This window comes from Lissotriton helveticus, chromosome 4_1 (assembly GCF_964261635.1).
Source record: "Lissotriton helveticus chromosome 4_1, aLisHel1.1, whole genome shotgun sequence".
NCBI classification, from domain to species: Eukaryota; Metazoa; Chordata; class Amphibia; order Caudata; family Salamandridae; genus Lissotriton; species Lissotriton helveticus.
The window spans coordinates 1,640,317,695-1,640,336,885 of record NC_136063.1 but is presented as its reverse complement, the minus strand read 5'-3'; the positions used below and the strand labels follow the sequence as shown (position 1 = coordinate 1,640,336,885).

The 19,191-nt window shown below is 42.7% G+C and overlaps 1 protein-coding gene across 6 annotated transcripts in view; it reads left to right on the top strand.

The window, feature by feature from the left end:
* The window catches only part of ARPP21 (cAMP regulated phosphoprotein 21), a 344,186-nt gene that overhangs the window by 30,194 nt on the left and 294,801 nt on the right, over positions 1 to 19,191 (top strand). For all 6 annotated transcript variants that reach the window (XM_078688292.1, XM_078688289.1, XM_078688294.1 and 3 more), the window contains exon 7: positions 12,997 to 13,075. In XM_078688292.1, coding sequence (XP_078544418.1) covers positions 12,997 to 13,075 — 79 coding nt within the window. The remainder of the gene's footprint in view (positions 1 to 12,996; positions 13,076 to 19,191) is intronic.

Genomic DNA, 19,191 nt, shown 5'->3' with positions numbered 1-19,191 from the left:
TACAACTGTGCCCTGAGCCCAGTCTGTGCATCAGTGCCCAATTTGGTCAGCTACATTTCCTATATTTCTGTTGTTTTTTTACCACCTGGAGCTATTTAAGTTTCGGGATTTAAACAAAAAGTAATGGAACCTGCCGTGTGATCTGGACTCTGTGGGATCCACTGTTTTGCATTTCGATCTGTGGATACCAGAACACAAAATTTTTATTTTTTAAACTGAATGGCATTGTCTAATCTTGATGATCTTCCCCCATTTGGAATGGCTGTATCTTTTTATGACAACGCCCTCTCATACTTCGAACCACCCCCAAATTGGTTTTCTCCAAAGAAGGTTCTACCAATGAACAATAATCTCTCACATCACACACTAGGTGCTGCAAAAAAATGTTTAACCCCTTCCATGCTGGTGACGAACCCCAGCCGTCACGCTCCGTGGCGCTCTGTGCGGATGACGGCTGGGCTTCGTCACGGCCCCGCCCTGTTCGTTTGTTTACCGCACAGCGGCGGAAACGGGCCAGCATCGAAGGGGTTAAGCAACTAGAAAGAAATTCAGATCACTCAGATCCACAGATCCTTCCTAAATCCACAGTTAATAAATTGTTCGGCAGAAGTAAATGCTCCTTCATCCAATCAGATTCATGTATTTGTGAATTTTTATCTTAATTTTTTCCCCCACATTTGTGGATAATTCTTGGACCTAACATTTCAAATAAAAAAGATTAACTTCTTGAAGTCTGAATACACTTTTTTTGTGACACAAACCTCCAAAACCTACCAATCAGATTTACACAAAACCCCAAATGGGCCTATCAAGAAGGAAGTTATATCCTTATGACCCATTTTGCATAATTGCAGGCAGCAGTTTTTGCAATACCAAAGAACAGTAAATTATATGGGTCTTAAAATGGAAATGAGTCTTTCAGGTAATTCTTGCTAACTCTGGGCCTGATTCACAAAAGTCATCAGAGACCAAGTCCTAAATGTATGACTTTCGGTATTCACAAAGGGCATTTAGGAGTAATAAAGATGGGAATCCTAACTTTAGTACTCATAAAGGCCCTTTGTGAATACCGAAAGTCGTAAAATTGGGATTTTGTCTCAGATTACATTTGTGAATTGGGCCCTCTTTTCCTATTGATCAATAAACAGAAAATGAACAAAAAGAACTGAGGTGGACCCTCAAAGAGGATGCTAGATGTCATGCTGATTTGTTAAACTGTACCAAAGTTATTAGAAAATCAATAATCCATTTCTAATTCTCCTCTGAACATTATCCAATGTCAATGGTGGCTATATCAGTTTAAATGGGAACAACTATGGTATTGTGGAACTGTATTGACATTTTCAGTGGTTTCAGATATGATCTCCCATATGATGCCTACAACCTTCACTCTTATCCTTTATCAGTATCATGATAAACCATCTTCTTTGCCACGATAATACAACTATTAAGCACACTAATACTTTCTTCTACCTTCAACACACAATTATTTCCTGTTATGTCAGCACCCTGATATTTAAATCGTTATTAAAACGTTATTCATCAGCTTCATGCTGTACCACCCCTTTATAAATCACTCTGATGACTTGTGACCCAGCAGTACCTTGATAACCTTTCCAATTCAACAAAAGTATTCCTACATTCTCCCTTCAGCATGTGATTTCCTTGACTCTCTTCCTTATATAGTCCAGCTTTAGACATCAGCACTCTGAAGCACACCACACTCCATTTTATGACATGAATATCTCCCCCCTTCTTAAACACCTACTGTGCTTTTCCACCTTTGTCCCCATTGGATAGTATGGAGCATAAGATTTAATGTATTCAGAGAACCCAAGACAACTTTTTCTGAAGAAAAGCATCTTTACGATTTTTATTTTTACAGTTACATTTCAGCATCCTTGTTGAAAAGGAAAATTTGTATAAGATATGAAAGTCTACTGCTAAACTGAGATTCTTTTCGCTGCCCCCACTGGAAGTGGTCTTCCTAAAGAGGATTTCTGTTATCACCATTCAGAGAAACTCACCGGACAGTCAGAAGTGAAAGGAGAAGTAAAAGCACATTGCTCTACACAATACTTGATATTCAAGCTCTGATAATGAGTAAATGCTCTCTGAGACATCCCTGGCTCACAACTGAACCCAAGAAGAGGTGTTAAGGGGTGCGGTAAACAAAAATCACAATGCAAAATATTTAAAACTAGGAACTTAATTTCCTGCCAATAGAATTTTTTATAAAATCTAAACAACATCTTAACACATGATCAATGAAATGCTAGGGGATAAATAGAAAGCAAACCTTCCACTACCTGACTGTAAATAGCTGTTGTTGCCCAGTAGAAAATTTGACATAGGCCCTCTAAAATATTAATTCTAGGAACTCAGCAAAGATTATGAAAGAATAAAATGATTGCCAATAATGTAATCCCTGCCCACAGGCCATCAACTCAACTTGAGGGACCAATCTTCCCTCAGTTTAGAGAGGTAACTTGTTCGCAGGTGCTAAACATTGTATCCTCCATTAAATCGGGCTCGGCCCTGGACCCTGTCCCTTGAAGGTCCTGCGGCCAATCATGGATGCAGTTCTCCCGACCATAACCGATATCTGCAATTCTATGTTTAGCACCGGTATTTATCCCGAGACACTGAAGAAAACTTTGATAAAACCGCTTCTCAAAAAACCTACCCTTGATAAAGAAGAACTTAAAAGTTACCGCCCCATCGCCAGTCTCCCACTATTAGCGAAAATAGTGGAAAAAATCATGAACGCCCAACTCTCCTCCTTTATCGAGGAAAACAAATGCCTGGACGAATCGCAGTTTGGCTTCCGCCGGTTCCATGGAACTGAGACGGCCTTGGTCAAAGCGGCGGACGACATCAGATCCATCCGGGATGCGGGAGGCACTGCTGTCCTGATACTATTGGATCTTTCAGCGGCCTTCGACACGGTCGACCATACCACCTTGGTCGACCGTGTCGAGAGCCTAGGCATTCGAGGCAATGCTAAAAATCTTCTTGCTTCCTTCCTGGCCAATAGGACCCAGGTCGTCACTGTAGGACCTTTTGAATCCTCCCCCCTGTCATTACCATGTGGAGTCCCCCAAGGCTCATCCCTTAGTCCGACACTTTTTAACATTTATGTGTCGGACCTTGCCAATGTCATCAGGGCACACGGGATGAGCCTCACGTCATACGCTGACGACACTCAATTGGTCCTCGCCGTCAAAAATGACGGGCCTCAGAAAGCCAACTTGTTCAACCAGGGCATGGTGGCTATCGGGAATTGGATGGCACACAACTGTCTGAAATTAAACACCGACAAATCGGAAGTTGTAATTTTTGGCAATCTCTCCCCGGAGTGGTCCCCCCTTTGGTGGCCTTCACCTATGGGCCAGCCCCCAGACCCGGTTAACAAAGTGAGGAACCTGGGAGTCGTGTTCGACAACCGTCTGAACTTTTTACCACATGCCAACCAGATATCCTCTTCTGCCTTCTTTAAATTAAGGATCATTAAGAAAATTCTGCCCTTTCTACCTGAAAACACTGTTAAAACATTGATAAGCTCCCTGGTACTCTCCACCCTAGATTATTGTAACGCTCTGTTTCTAGGTGCCCAGGAGAGAGTGTTATCGAAAATGCAGGCTATCCAGAACGCGGCCGCCAGGCTCCTAGGGCGAATCCCCAAATACCAACCGGTTTCACCCACCATAAGACAACTTCACTGGCTGCCGGTGAAGAAAAGGATTAAGTTTAAATCCCTGTGTTTAGTATACAAGGCTTTACACAATGCCGGACCAGTGTTCTTCACTCAGAACCTAACCCCTTACTGCCCGTCCAGAACACTGCGTTCCTCCAGCTCCTTGGAACTGGTGGTCCCCCGAACTAAATCTGTCAACTGGGGTGACAGAAGATTTCTCGTAGCCGCTCCAAAATTGTGGAACACATTGCCCCATTCCATCAAGACCAGTACTTTTCTGTGGTCTTTCCGCAAAAACCTTAAAACCTGGCTTTTTAACCAATGAACCTCAGTCCCCCCTTGCTGGCTAAACATTGCAGTTACTTAGCGCCGAGATGCCCACGGGCCTTCGTTTCGCGCTTTACAAATGCTTTTATAAATAAAAAAAATAAATAAATATAAATAAATTACGCATCATTATTAAATAATTTTTGGGGTCAGGGTTCAAGAGTTTGGGTGTACCAAGAAGGGATCTAGCTAATACATCATGTAGGGGTGGACAGATGAAGAAATGTATCATTGTACTTAATCTGTTTACAGTTGAAAGTTCTCACAACTTCTCGAAAGTTGTGAACATTTACTGTACAGATGAAGTACCAACATTCTGAGATAGAACTTGGGGATGTTTACAGTGGCGACATCCAGGGGTGAAAAAAATGTGTTTGAAGTAAATACTAAAACATAATGCACCAAGTTTGAGGTTTCATGCATTATTTTATGGTGGATTATTCCAATTCTGGTCTTTGGGGTAAAGTTCCTTCAAGCAGTGGATGGCTGTAGTCAATGTCCAGAGAAAACCTGATGTCTGGTGTTCGCAGATTGGCTTAATTAATACTCGAGATGATAGTAGTTAAGGATGATAAATATATTCTGCAAATGGGCTGATGTCGCTGAAAGTCAAAGATGTGGCCAAGGCCCTGGAACCTGCTAACTGGAAGTCCGTTTTTTTGGCACACTTAAGGATGTCAGAGTAAGGGTGATCCAGTGAAGAAGCACTTCCAGTGAAATAAGACATGTTTGAGGCCTATATATTCATATATATTTCATGAGACAATGCTTTTAAACGATAGAATCTTGAGATATGATTCCAATATGGTCAATACTTTGTGTCAGCTTAGTTTTTCTAATTTCAGGACGTTTGCCTGAGAATAAACTCATCTTATTCTGAAAGTTTTAATCAGTCTTGCCAAGGAATCTTGTGCAAAATAACTCTGTTCGGTAAAGAGATGTTGTATCTCTGAAAATGTTAGGTTTGATTTTATAGTGCTCACCCTTTATAGGGAATTGATAGCATCCTTACAAAAGTAGTCAGTGGAAACTAGTGGCACATTCGTGTTGGTTTCCTAATGGGAGAAACTGGTGAACTACTCGATCTTTTAAGAAAAGTAGTGCATACCATTCTCAATTCCAATGGCATGAACAGGCTAACAACTATTTGAAAGGCATGTATCTATCATTAACTCAGCAGATCTGGATTGAAACCGCAGTGTATTTGTGTGAGCATCTCCGTCATGGAAACATCACTTAATGCAAGAGAGTGGCATCCACTGGCTTCCGTCTGTGAGAACTTTGGAGCACACCACAATATTGACTACATGAAATATTGTTTTATATAACACCATGTGTCTTCTTTAGAATAATCTGACTTTTCTCATTATAAATGTATCTTTTGAGGATTAAAACTTGCATTTTCTAATGCCGCCAGCAAAATATGTTAATCGAGGATAATGTGATGACCTGTAGGCATTAGCTTATATCACACATTTGCCTGTCCTCACATTATAATTTAGTTGCAGTAAAATATACTATTGGCAAAGTGCAAAACCATTTGCCCCTGAATGCACTTGCACAGGACCAGGTATCTAGCTGAGATCAAAGTGTCCACCACAAAGTAAAAACCTAGCTGCACATTGAAATTTGATGGCATGCTTCCACATTCATATTCCAATGTTTTATTATGATTTGAAGCTCCTAATAGTTCCACATAAAGAAAATATGCAGAAAATGCTCTTCTTTAACAAATCATCGAGAGCTATAATAACAGTAACAGATAAAAATGCATATAAAACCATAAATTCATCAATTTTGTTGAGCAATATGAGGTACTAGCAGCATGCTTCCACAAACAACCCTCTCAAATCATAAAAGTGACCTTCAGTTTGGGACAGCCTATTCTCTGTTCCTTGACTTTCTCACGGATATGCTCCATTCCATGTAACATGACTTTCTGGTTTAGACCTGTGTTCCACATTCAGCGATTTACCCTTTGGCTGCGCTTCACATGCATCAAGATTTTTCGGTATCCTTCCCTCCAGTATCACATTATTAGCTCCAGTGAAAACTCATCAGTCTACCTCAGACATATCGATGCACGAGAAGAGTACTTCTCGTTAGTTGCCTTCAATGCTGTTTGACCTTCTGTCAGCCTTATCTGGGCACAATTATCCCGGATAATTCTATTGAATTTAATTTTTCCAATCCAATTCAGCTTTATTTCTGCCTCATTTAAACATCAGTACAGGCTACTTAACGATAGAGTTGGGGATAAAATTGTTCCATATTTTCAGTTAATAGGCCACCCGACATTTAGCACAATATGGCACAAATGGTAAATCGTATTCGGTTTACCTGTTTAAGCAAAAGTCTGAGACTGCTAATTTGCGCTTTGAAACCGCAGGGAATTACCTCGTAATAATAATATGAGGAGAGACAGTGAAAGGAAAGCACTGTGAAATCCCGATAACCTTGCCGCAAGTAAAACACTGCGCACGTGTCACGTGGCGGAAACGAAAGAAACACCTCGTGGCGGAGGCACGAGAGGTGCTGCAAATGGCGGTTACTGCCAGCTTCAAGAACATTAATTATCGCAAGGACGCGAGCACTTACTTCTCTCGATGCCTCATCCTGTACGCGCATATTTTATGCAAATACTTTTTAAAAGAGCTTCTGAAAAGGTTCGTAAAAGAGTAAATAACGTGGTGAAATGCGGAAAGGAACTAATTTACAAGCCACCTGCGCTTCCGGTGCGTCATTTCCCCCATATTAAAAGTGACGCACCGGCAGCGCACGGGGCCTGTAAATAAGCCCCAAAATGTTCATAAAATGGGGACATAAGGTAGTGTCACTTTTTAAAAAAAATATTTGCATTTTAGTCAGATCAAAAAGGTCGTGCATTTTGGTTTTAATTTATTTGCTAAACGAAAGTACAATTCATTGTAAATCCAGAAAAGAACTGTTAGATTAAGAAAACAAAGTGAATATCAGGTCGAGCAACTCAAACGTAGGCCTAACAGTGACGATGCAAAATATATTTGCATGTAGCTACTGCATCCTTTTTGGTTAACCCTGTAGGGAGGTTGAGGAAGAAATCTGTCTACTAAACTCTTAAAAACAAAATAGAAGATACCAGAAATGCAGATTACGGGAAAAAAGAACAACTCCACACAAAGCACGTGCCAACCAATCAGGGCTCGAGTCGGGGTACCACGCGGGTGGACGGCGTCCCCCCACTTATTTTACCGGGTGGACGCCGTCCCCCCTGCCAAAAAGCTGGACTTCGCTCTTTGGCCTCTCTGGGACGAGAGCGGAGCTCACAGCACGCTGCAGACGTGCTGGCTTTTTAGATGCAATCGCATCTAAGGGGTGAGCAGGGGGAGGCAATGAGCCCGATGGTACAAGCCACCTTTCGTGACTTCACTTGCTGTCGTGACGTCACTTCCGGTGACAGCAACCCCCCACTTCTTTTTTTAGGACCTGTTCCCTGCAACCAATCATGTATTTTATGCAAAACATTATGAAACCGAACTGGCAAGGAGTAAAGACAGCACCCCTCTTAACCCCTTCCATGGTTATGACAGAACGGTTCCGTCATGAGCGACGGTTGAGCTGTGCTCATGACAGAACCGTTCCGTCATCGTTCCATTGGCTCAATGGAACGTTCAGCACAGCGCAGGAATCTGCGCCGCGCTGAAGCGGTTAATACACCAGGACATTGCAATCACTGCACGATAAGACACATGCCCAATACATGCCCATCAGTAGGCTGAATGATAACAATAAAAAAACTCCTTTCCAAACACGGGAAGCTGTTTGCTATCGACGAGTCCGATGTTCACAGCCTTGACTTCATAAAAATGCCAATTATCCTGCCACACAGACACAGACTAGAAATTAGGAGCAGAGGAGGTCATCAAATATATGTGTAAACCCCTGAGACCCAATATGAGGATGTAACACACAAAAATACAAACTGTATCATAGTATTCAAGCTACAGCAGTATACTCGTTGTTTCTTTCGGGGGAGAAACTGGGGGCACACTGACCCTATCACAACTACCCACCAGGAAGGCAATCTAGGAAGTCGTACACGCATATCAATGATGTGGCATTCTGAAATGCCTTTCTGCACACACCACATGAAATAAGGCAATCTCAGTGACTTATAAAAGACAAGTGTGCCTTTTCCCCACAGATGTTTTGATTGTGTGCACCTCAAACATCAAGATTCCTAAAATCCATCCCTTTTTAAAATGTTAGAACAGTATATACAAGCGTTAGCATCACTTAGATTGTGATGCACATCCAAGCCTCCGATCATTTTCTAAATGTTTTCAAGGATCATGGTATGATGCTGACATAGTGGGTACCAGAACAGGCTTTCGAGAGATGCAAAGCCATCTGTTTGGTGTCTTGCTAGGTGAGTAACAGGTCACAAAGACACACAGTAATAACCACTCAGGATTTCTGACTTCGAGCTTCTTGTGATAGTGAATATCAGTTCTAGAAATGAGTTATGAATTATTTTCACAACCAGTCACCAAAGCACTGATAAGATTCAACAATACACACATCTTTCATGACACACTATTGAGCAATCCGCTGGGGTGCATAAACAGGAAACCGTTTGCTTGCATTAAGGGATTTATAGAAGCTAGGTGGGTGACATCCCTTATGTTCTACAACAGTGGTTCCTAAAGTTTTCACTCCTGAGGTCCCCCATTGAGCCACTATTGGAAGCTGGGGACCCTCAAGCAATGATTTAAATGGCAAACATTAAAACTGTAATTCGAAAAAAAGAAACACACACATGCGCACATCAAACAAAGACTAGACTTGAATTACTAAATATGTTAGTATTTTTATATAAAAATATTTGCAAAAATCAAAAAATCTTAACGGGAAGGTTGGTGCTGCATCTCGCGACTAACTTTTCATTTCTTAACAATGCTTGGCCTGGAGATGCACAAACTCAGGATTCAGAACATAACACAGGGGTTAGCATTGACTTTAATAATAAGGATTTATTTCTACCCAAATAAACCTTTTTAGCATCATCGGGGTAATGAAAAACTGGGAAAAAAACGAACTTGTAGTCCCTTTGATGGGAGTTCATAGCTCACTGCGCTAGATTACGATTGGAACTTGTGAACTGCACAATAACAAAATAATCTCTGTGGCAAAAGCAGGAACCCACTGAGATATGCACAAAACAAAATACTATTTTTAAAAAGAATTCATGGTAGACATTCTTGGCAGCAGGCATATTAACCATCTTTGCTTCCTTAGATGAGTCAAAGCTGCCACTGGACAACACCCCCTCTCTCCAGCAGGTACATTAATCACAGGAGTTATCTTGACACTTTTACTGCTGCCCAAAAACTGCTGATTTCAAAAGGAGCTTTGCAGTGCTTTTAAGACTTCTGCCTGTGGACCCCCTGGGAATGTCCGCGGACCCCAGTTTGGGAACCACTGCTCTACAATATAGCTATCAACAGACAGCTCTTAATCCTAGATGGCCATTGGCAATCTCTGCCAGCCCTACAGCCACGACTACTGAGACAAAGGGCTATCCGGTAACCAGCGCATCAACAATGTCCCAGAATTACTGGCAACATGAAGAGAGAGTCACTGGCCTTTGGGATTCACAATTGACGCACACACATTTAAAGGAGAGCACAAGCACCTACACATTTTTACTGCATATTTCCTCACTTACATAACTACATAGATGAACGCAGAGACGCCTTCGGGCATTTGCCTTGCACTTAACAAATTTCATTATTAAATAAATAAATAAATAAACTATTAATCAGCATTTTTATACTTACAAACACGATCACATATGAACCTAATCCCTGTTTTCATGGGAAGCACCCTAACTGGTTAAACATTGTAGTTCTGCAATTCTTCCATCCTTTAACTCATTTTAAGGGCCTAGATAAAAATTGCAAAATTATTTTCGAAAGTGTCTGAAATTACATCAATAGTTTGCATCATTAGGGCTCTGTACAATGTAAGAGTTGTTCTAGACTTGCTTTTCATGCCCAATAAATGTAGGAGTTAGCCACCGTCCCACTTGGTTCAAGGTGACTAGGATAATGCATGTTCTTTTTGTATTTCTTAAGCATGACCTGTTGCAGTCGTGATTACCTTGCTGTCCTTGAGCACCACAGCTATCTGTTCTTTACTTATAGTCGTGTCATATTGTATGAGCCTGCTCGCATGGCTTCATGACACTGTAACACATTTTTTCAAGGACTGGCCTGTTCTTATAGAAATCATTATTATTGGGTGTGTATGTCTAATTACGTTAAATGAAGCAAATGTAGAGGTTACACAATGCTGTAATTTCGTAAAGAAAATCCATGGACTGGAAATGGTGGTGTCCAAGTACCAGGGGTCATCTATCAATCCTATAGGTGCACTATTGTGATGTGTACAGCAATGATATTCCACAAATGTAGAAACACAATCATAAAACCACAATCACAAAACCGTTTTTGCAAATAGGGTGTGAACAATTAAGTCTTATTGTGTGAGGCCACATTCACAAATAATATATTTTCTTGCTTAACATATTCTGACTGAGCTCACAGCACATACAGAATGACCATGAAAACATTCTCTGGAAGTTGTCTTTGCCAGGCACATGGTGGACACAGAATCAGCTGTCTCAATCATTCACTTAGTGTTGCTGCTGGACTTTTCTATATGTTCCTCCAACTAGGCGTGATACATCAGGACTACTACAGGGTATAACACAATATGAAATGGCATAGAAAAATGCCTAATGCTTGCTTTGTTTTCCTCTCCTGCGTATGCCATTAGTAATGATGTACCTAAGTTTATGCTTACCCTTAATATGTCCTTGAAAACGGGACCTCTCATCCTGAGTGGTAAAGAGCTTGTGGCCTTCTGGGATCAGGCCCCTTTTCTTACTGCAGCATGGTACATGGGATGAAAGCATAATAATGCCCACTTGATCTGCCATTCCAAGCCATCCTTGACAATTTTCAATCAGGACAGGCATGTTGGAAATATTTTGATGAGCTTTTTATTTAGGTACATGAGCTAGGCTCATTGTTCCTCCTATTTACCTCTTAAATAATCTGTGTAAAAATATTCTGGAAAGTATTGGGCAGAGTGCTAAATTCAAAGTATCTCACCCACCTATTTCACACTATAGAACAGGATTGCAGTCCATTCCTATTATACGAAGTCTTTTAACATATTAATAATCAATTGCTGTTGATGGTCACCAGACCAAATTTTGTACAAATATATATAATTTTTTATTGTATGAAATGTTTCACAAAAATCATTAGTTCATGCTTTGTTTACTGGAAATTATGGGTCTAATTACATCCATAGGGGTGTAATCAATTTAAGCCAGCATGTTTAAAAAAAAATCCAGATGGCTTAGTAAAATTTGTTATTATTTGACATTGCTGTTTAATACTTGTTAGAATTAGACTTAATTCATAAAAGATTTGTTAATGTTATTTCATCGATATAGAAGTGATAGAAACTTTCTCCATAAAGAATGAAAATGAAGGCCATTTTCTGCTACATTATTTTGCATTAATTTATTTTGGTGAAAATAGATTTTGGAAAGATTTGTTCCAATTTTTATCCATAGAAAGCACACATATTAGTTTTCTAAAGACCTGTAGACATCAGACTGTTGTGATCTGTATTGTAATGGGATACATAATTTAAAGTGTTCATAATCATGAACGCATAGAAGTAATTTTTGAAAAGGGTTCTGGTCAATTTCAGAGAATCCAGATGTCGCCCAACCTGCCATTAATCAGAATTGCCGAGGGACAAATACATTTTATTTACAATAAATTACGTTTGTCGCAATTCAAGTCCCAAAAATTATAACATGTTTAATAGTAACAAGAATGTAGTAATTAAGTACAGCAAAGGCAGAAAAACTCTAACGGACACTTGAACAACCTAGATAGAATCGTAGAATATAAAGATGATTGTGAGGTTGCAGGATTGTAGGCTAATAAGCTAAAACATGTGTGAACATGATTAAAGAATTAAACATCTTACATTTGAAAAATAATTTTACCCAACATCCAGATAGAATCCCATTCACTACACACTAAAGTAATTTACAAAGTAGAAATTGAGTCATTGGTTGGAGGCCCACTAGCAAGACACTAAAGCCGTAGTGGATCCCTACCTCTGGGATATCTTTGTTTAGTCTTGCTGTCAGACGTCAGTTACTTCAAGTCCAAATGGAGCGTTGACTAGATGATGTCTTTGCAGTATGAATTAAAGCTTATGCTCTTACAGTCTCAGTTTTTTATCTCCTAAAGTCTTAATGGTTAGACATAGTTTCTGGTTTGTTTTAGAGATAATTTCGATAAAGCATGCATGTTGATAGCATGAAGATATCAGCCCGTAAAGATTTGTGTACAGTGACAGTTCTAATGGCAAGCTTAAAATTATTTGAATGCATGGAAGTTAGAGGACTAGTTAGGAAACTACAGATATAGTAGGGAGGTAGTACTGCTAGATAAAGGTCGAATAGATTGTGAATTACATACAACTTGGTTGGTTTTATAGTATCAAGTTAAGACAAGTATATATGTTGTAGTAAGAGGGTGTAGTATGTTTAATGAGGGTTGATGGGCAAACTTGTGATGTGATTGGACAGGTATAGCTAGTAGGAACATTAGAGTAAATGTGAAATGTGTGCAGTGAGAGGCTTGGTTAAACATTTTGTTAGTACTGTACCAAAGTACAGAGGATAATTTGGGTGACTGGTGACTCACTGGGAGATGACACATCTACTAAAAAGATGTTGCAGAACAGACAATCACAAAGAGCAATATAATTACAACCCAATAAAAAAGATGATACCGTTTTACAATGTTGTTTTTAAATATAAGAATATGAGGAAGTTTTGTTGTTCGATTGAAATGCTTTTTCTTGAAGTACACTTTGCATTGGTTTTTCATTAGATTGCAGCCAGGAATATACAGACTCCACTGGAATAGACTTGCATGAATTTCTGATAAACACTTTAAAGAATAACCCTAGGTAAGTGGTTATCTAAATTCCTCTTAATATGTTTCATGTAACTAATAGAACAGCCTCTCCTTTGGCATGTCTCTTTCTGTTTAACCAAATAGCAATCTCCATTGAACTGATGGAAACTACTTGCTTCACTCTCGTGGAACATAGAATGCTTCATCTTTCTTAACATAGACCTCCCATAAAGGAACAAGTTGTATTGTTGTCTATTTTAAATGGATGAGCGCTGATTATGGCAAATGTCAGTAACTATGCTTTGGAAATCTGCCTGAAATTGCTGCTTCTGGCAATACAATTTGAATGCCCCAATTTGAGCCATACATTTGATGGAAGGTTACGAAATAATGATGCCACTTCTGTAGGATCTGCGATTGATTTATGATAGTCATAATTTATAAGGCACATCCGTACAGTGGAGTCCAATGCACAGCCCAGAAGTTCAACCCAGACATTTCAATTACAGTGGATCACATTGGCATGACATTACATACTGCATTCTGGTCTATTGCTTCATTTTGCAAGCACTACTTACCTGAATTTAAACTCTTTTTCGCTAATGTAGAATGTAGAATATTTTCAGAGAAGTGGGTGAATCCTGGAGAGTAACCTGAAATGAAAAGTGAGATGATAACTGTCCAACAAAGCTTGCATATGAAGACCATGAGATAAGAATCAGTCACTCTTTCTAGAAATGACAATGTTGAGGTTTTAAGCATATGAACACACCTATCCATTAAAAAATATACCTCAGTGTAAACTACGGACAATAGGCATCCCGGAGGGTGGGAACATAGAACTTTGGTAGTTCTCCTCAAATACTAATTGCTCAAATGATGTAAGGATTGTCGTGGGGTGGGGGCTTATGAGTCTTAAGAAGAAGGAGGTACAGCCAAAACGAACTTGCTGTGCAATCGTTTGGATTTATTTGGATAAGTTCGAGGTCAAACAACAAAATAAAAGTCTCGTAGCTCTGACAACAAAGGAAGTCTGTCTCCGGCCTGCTTCTCTTCTTTCTCTGTGGAACTCCCCGTGTCGGGTCCAACGGAGGTCTTCAGAGTTCGTAGACACTCACCAAAAGGAAAAGAAAGAATACGCCGGGTTACTGGCGTGGCCGATAACAAGTAATGGCATGAGGGGGGGGGGAGAAAGGACGTGAAGGGGATCACCAGGGACCACAACCATTCTGTGCTCTTTCGACCCGTGAATGTGATTACACACAGTCACTCCCGTCCCGTGACCACCCAGCCGCCCTCTACCCGCTCCCTCCCTCCGTGAAAAACACTCCCCGTAGTTTCGCCCGTACCTTGCGGTGCCACACTTCTCCTGTTGAAGTGTGGCTGGGCGGAGCGTGGTTTTGTTGGCCTCCCGGCTTCTCCTGCGGCAACCTGGTGGCTGGACCTTCTCCTGTCTCTGAGGACGGCAACCCAGCTTCGGTATCCTCCCGTCTTCTGGCGAACTCCTGAGACGCTGCTTCCTCTCTTGCATTCGCGCCGTTCTCCTCCAGATGTTGCGTTATCAGCGTCGTCGTTGTCTCCGATTGGAGAGATGGGGATGACGTCACTGACGGTGCTCTGTCTTCCGGGTAAGCCCAGGCTGCCTTAAAGGGAGCGTGGCCGTCCTGCACTCGCAAAGGCGGAAATGAAGAGGGACAGTGGTCAATATCGGACTCGTGGCAGGTAGGGACCCCCTGACACATCCCTCCCCCAGGATTTCCCGGATCGGGGGAAAGAGGAAACCGGGACAGAAAGTCAGCGTTCCCCTGTTCCAGACCCTTGCGATGACGGACCTCGATTTGGAAGGGTTGCAGAGCCAAAAACCACCTGAGGATACGGTCGTTGTGTCCACGGTTCCGTTGCAGCCATGTCAGTGGAGCATGGTCCGTATACAAAACAAAAGGTCTTCCTTCCAGATAGTACCTGCGTTTGTCCACACTCCAGCGGACAGCCAAACATTCCTTTTCTATGGTGGAGTAAGCCAGTTCTCTGGGGAACAATTTACGGCTGATAAAGAGAACCGGTCTTTCCAACCCGTCTGAGTCCTCCTGGGAAAGGACCGCCCCAATACCCACCCCGGAGGCATCGGTCTGGAGAATGAAGGGTTTTGTGTAGTTCGGAGAAACCAAGATGGGCGAGGTGGTAAGGACTGTTTGCAGTTCCTGAAAAGCCTTGGTTTCTTTGGGAGTAGGGGCTGGTAGTCTAGGAGATGACTGAGATTTTTTTAACAAGTCTGTGAGAGGTCCGGCCAGGTCTGCAAACTGTGGAATAAACCTCCTGTAGTATCCCACCAGGCCCAGGAACGCTCTCAGCTCTCTTTTGGTTTTGGGATAAGGGGCCTCTAGGATAGCCTTCACTTTCTCTGTCTGTGGTTCTATTAGTCCATTACCTAAAACGTATCCTAGATATTTCACCTTTCTGAAGGCCACTCACGTATTTTTGGCATTAATATGAAACCCTGTGGCCCTTAGACTAGTGAGGACCTTCTCAAGGTGTTCTTTATGGTCATCCCAGGTTTTACTATAGACGACAATGTCGTCCAAGTAAGCAGAGGAGTATTGTTGGTGGGAAGACAAGACTGTGTCCATTGCCCTTTGGAAGGTGGCCGGGGCGCCGTGCTGACCGAAGGGAAGAACGGTGAACTGATAGTGCCCTGAGGGGGTAGAGAAGGCTGTTTTTTCTTGGTCTGCTGGGTTTAGCGGAATCTGCCAATACCCCTTGGTGAGATCAATAGGTGTGATATACTGGGCTTCACCAAGGCGTTCCAGCAGTTCGTCCACGCGAGGCAGTGGATAGGCATCTTGCTTGGAGACCTTATTGACGGCTCTGAAGTCTATGCAAAAACGGATACTACCGTCCGGTTTGGGAACAAGAACTACCGGAGAACACCAGTTACTGTGTGAGGGTACAATCACTCCTGAACGCAGCATCTGGTTGATCTCCTCTTGAAAAGCCCGTCTTCTGGCTTCAGGGAACCTATAGGGTTTTTGTTTCACTACAGTCCCGGGAGGAGTAGGAATGGAATGTACCGCTATGTTTGTTCTTCCGGGTTGGTCAGAGAAGACGTCTGTGTAACGGAGAAGAAGAGACAAGACTTTTTCTCGTTGTGCCTCCGTTATGTATGGGTTAATAGGAGTGTCAAGAACAGTATGAGGGACAGTCGTGAGGGTTTGTACCGCTTGCGGGGGTTTCCCCAGCCATTTCTTTAGCAGATTTATGTGATACATTTGCGTCTTATTCCCCTTAAGACGCAGGATGTAGGTGGTTTTTCCGACTTTTCGGAGAACCTCAAAAGGTCCTTGCCATTCTTTTCTGAGTTTGTGCGTAGAGGAAGGCAACAACACCAAAGCCCGGTCACCAACATCCAGTTCCCTCCATTTCTTTCCCTTGTCATAAAACGTCTTTTGTTTGCTCTGAGCTATGGCGAGATGATCATGGGCCAATGTCCTCAGCTTATGAAGCCTAGCCTGGAGTTGTCGTGTGTAATCCAACAAGGCCTCCGCCTCGTGGGCTCCCTCCTTTTCCCAACTGTCTTTTGTAATCTCCAGAAGTGTTCTTGGAGTACGACCAAACAGCAACTCAAAAGGAGAGGTGCCTAGACTAGCTTGTTTTTGGCTCCGGAGAACAAAAAGGGCCAAGGGCAATAACTGATGCCAGTTTTTGCCATCCCCAGACAAAAGCTTCTTCAGGGTGAGCTTTAGACTACCGTTATACCTCTCAACTAAGCAATCCGTCTGGGGATGGTAGACAGAGGTTTTAATTTGTCTGATTCGTAGTTGTTTACACACTTGGGCCATTAAGCGTGAAACGAATGGTGTTCCTTGATCTGTGATGATTTCGCGAGGAAAGCCCATTCTAGAGAAGACCTCAACCAGTTTTTGGGCAATGGATGTAGAAGTAGCTGCCCGGAGGGGGAAAGCCTTGGGGTAACGAGTAGCATAGTCCACTAAGACCAATGCATACAAATGTCCCCTCGCAGATTTAGGTAATGGACCTATGAGGTCCATCCCAATCCTATCAAACGGCTTCCCTATGATGGGTAACGGATTCAGAGGAACCGGCGGGGGAACATAGGGGTTCCTTCGCTGACATATTTGACATTCCTGACAATAGCGTTGTATTTGTGCATATACTCCGGGCCAAAAGAAATGCTTTAAGATGGCCTGCCCTGTCTTTTCGGCTCCTGAATGCCCCGCCAGTAAATGAGCGTGTGCAAAAAAGAGTATCTGGTCCCTGAAGGCAACAGGTACTAAGAGTTGTGGAACGTCATCAGGTTTAGCCAGCCTATACAATAACCCATTTTTTTCAATGAAGGTGGGATATGTCCTCTGTAGAGGACCCTGACCTGAACGGGCTATGTGCCAAGCGTTAGTAAGAGTGGCGTCGTTCAACTGCGCAGTTCTGAAATGGGTATCCCTAGCCCAGGGTTCGGGAACAAGCAGACCGTTGCGTGGGGCGGCTTGTAAGGCATCAGACAGAAGGGCGGTAAAGCCGGGGTTGCCCGTTCCTATTATCAAGGGTTCAGGCAGGGAAGCCATGACTCCGACCACTACTTCTGTTCTAGTGCCAGCAGCGGTACATAGGCTAATGGTAGCTAGCGGATATTCCCTAACGTCCCCATGAACGCAGCGTATGTGTACAGTTTTCCCAGGCATTAGGCATGAGGAAGGGACAAGTTCCTGTCGGACTACAGAATACCTACACCCAGAATCCAGTAATGCCCTAACCACTTTCCCATGTATGGTCACATTCACATAGAAGACTGGTCCTGTCTCCTGCGCGAACAGAAGTGAATATGGAACGTAACTGACGTCCATGGTTCTTCGTCTTTCTCCTTTGGTTTTTTTCTGCAAAACCTTGCTATATGACCCCATTCACCACAGTCATAGCATTGGGGACCAGGTTTGGGTTGAAACTCAGGTTTGGGAATACGTGGCCGTGGAGGCTCAAACGGGGGTTTTGCGTACTTCTTTTCGTTTTTTCCTGGCACAAGTTTAATAGGTTTCTCTGGTTCTCTTATAGGGGGACGCCCTGGGGCGCGGGCATAGGAAGTGGCTATTTCAATGGCGTGTTCAAGAGTCAGGCCTGCGTGTTGCTTCAACCAACGCTGTGTGCCGTAGGGCAGCGCCTCAAGAAATTGCTCGAGATATATTTTGTTCATCACATCGTCTATGATCCCATCCTGTGGCTTCAGCCAAAGGTCAGCAGCAGCTTTCAATTTATAGAACAGAGTCTTAGGAAGATCCCCTGGAGTTCCACGTTCCTGTCGGAACTTGAGCCTGTGTGTCTCTTCATCCACACCCAAACGGTCGAGGATGTATTGCTTCACTACAGCGTAAACAGAGGTGCCGTCTTTATTGATCATCTGATAGGCGGATTGTGCTTCTCCCGTTAACAGAGGGGTGAGGTAAAAAGGCCATCGATCGCCAGGCCAAGCACTGGCCCTAGCAGCCCTCTCGAAATTTAGAAAGAAAGCCAAAGAGTCGTCTCCTGGTGTGAACTTCTGTAGAGGGACTACAGTTCCTGGGGGTGGGCCGTTTGTCCTGCCTTGTCCCAATATCGTCATGAGTTGGTTTTGACCTTCGGCCAGTTTCAACAGGTTATCTGACTGAGCCTGTATGGCACTGGTAAATGCCGTGCGATCCGCTTCAGCTTGAGTAGAAGTTTGGCCAATTGCCCACTCGAGTTTGTCCTGGCCCTCTTTCATTTGTTGTAGTAGGGTTTCCATCTTGTATCAGAGGACGGTTCTCGAGAATCCCACTTCTGACACCACTTGTAAGGATTGTCGTGGGGTAGGGGCTTATGAGTCTTAAGAAGAAGGAGGTACAGCCAAAACGAATTTGCTGTGCAATCGTTTGGATTTATTTGGATAAGTTCGAGGTCAAACAACAAAATAAAAGTCTCGTAGCTCTGACAACAAAGGAAGTCTGTCTCCGGCCTGCTTCTCTTCTTTCTCTGTGGAACTCCCCGTGTCGGGTCCAACGGAGGTCTTCAGAGTTCGTAGACACTCACCAAAAGGAAAAGAAAGAATACGCCGGGTTACTGGCGTGGCCGATAACAAGTAATAGCATGAGGGGGGGGGGGGGACGTGAAGGGGATCACCAGGGACCACAACCGTTCTGTGCTCTT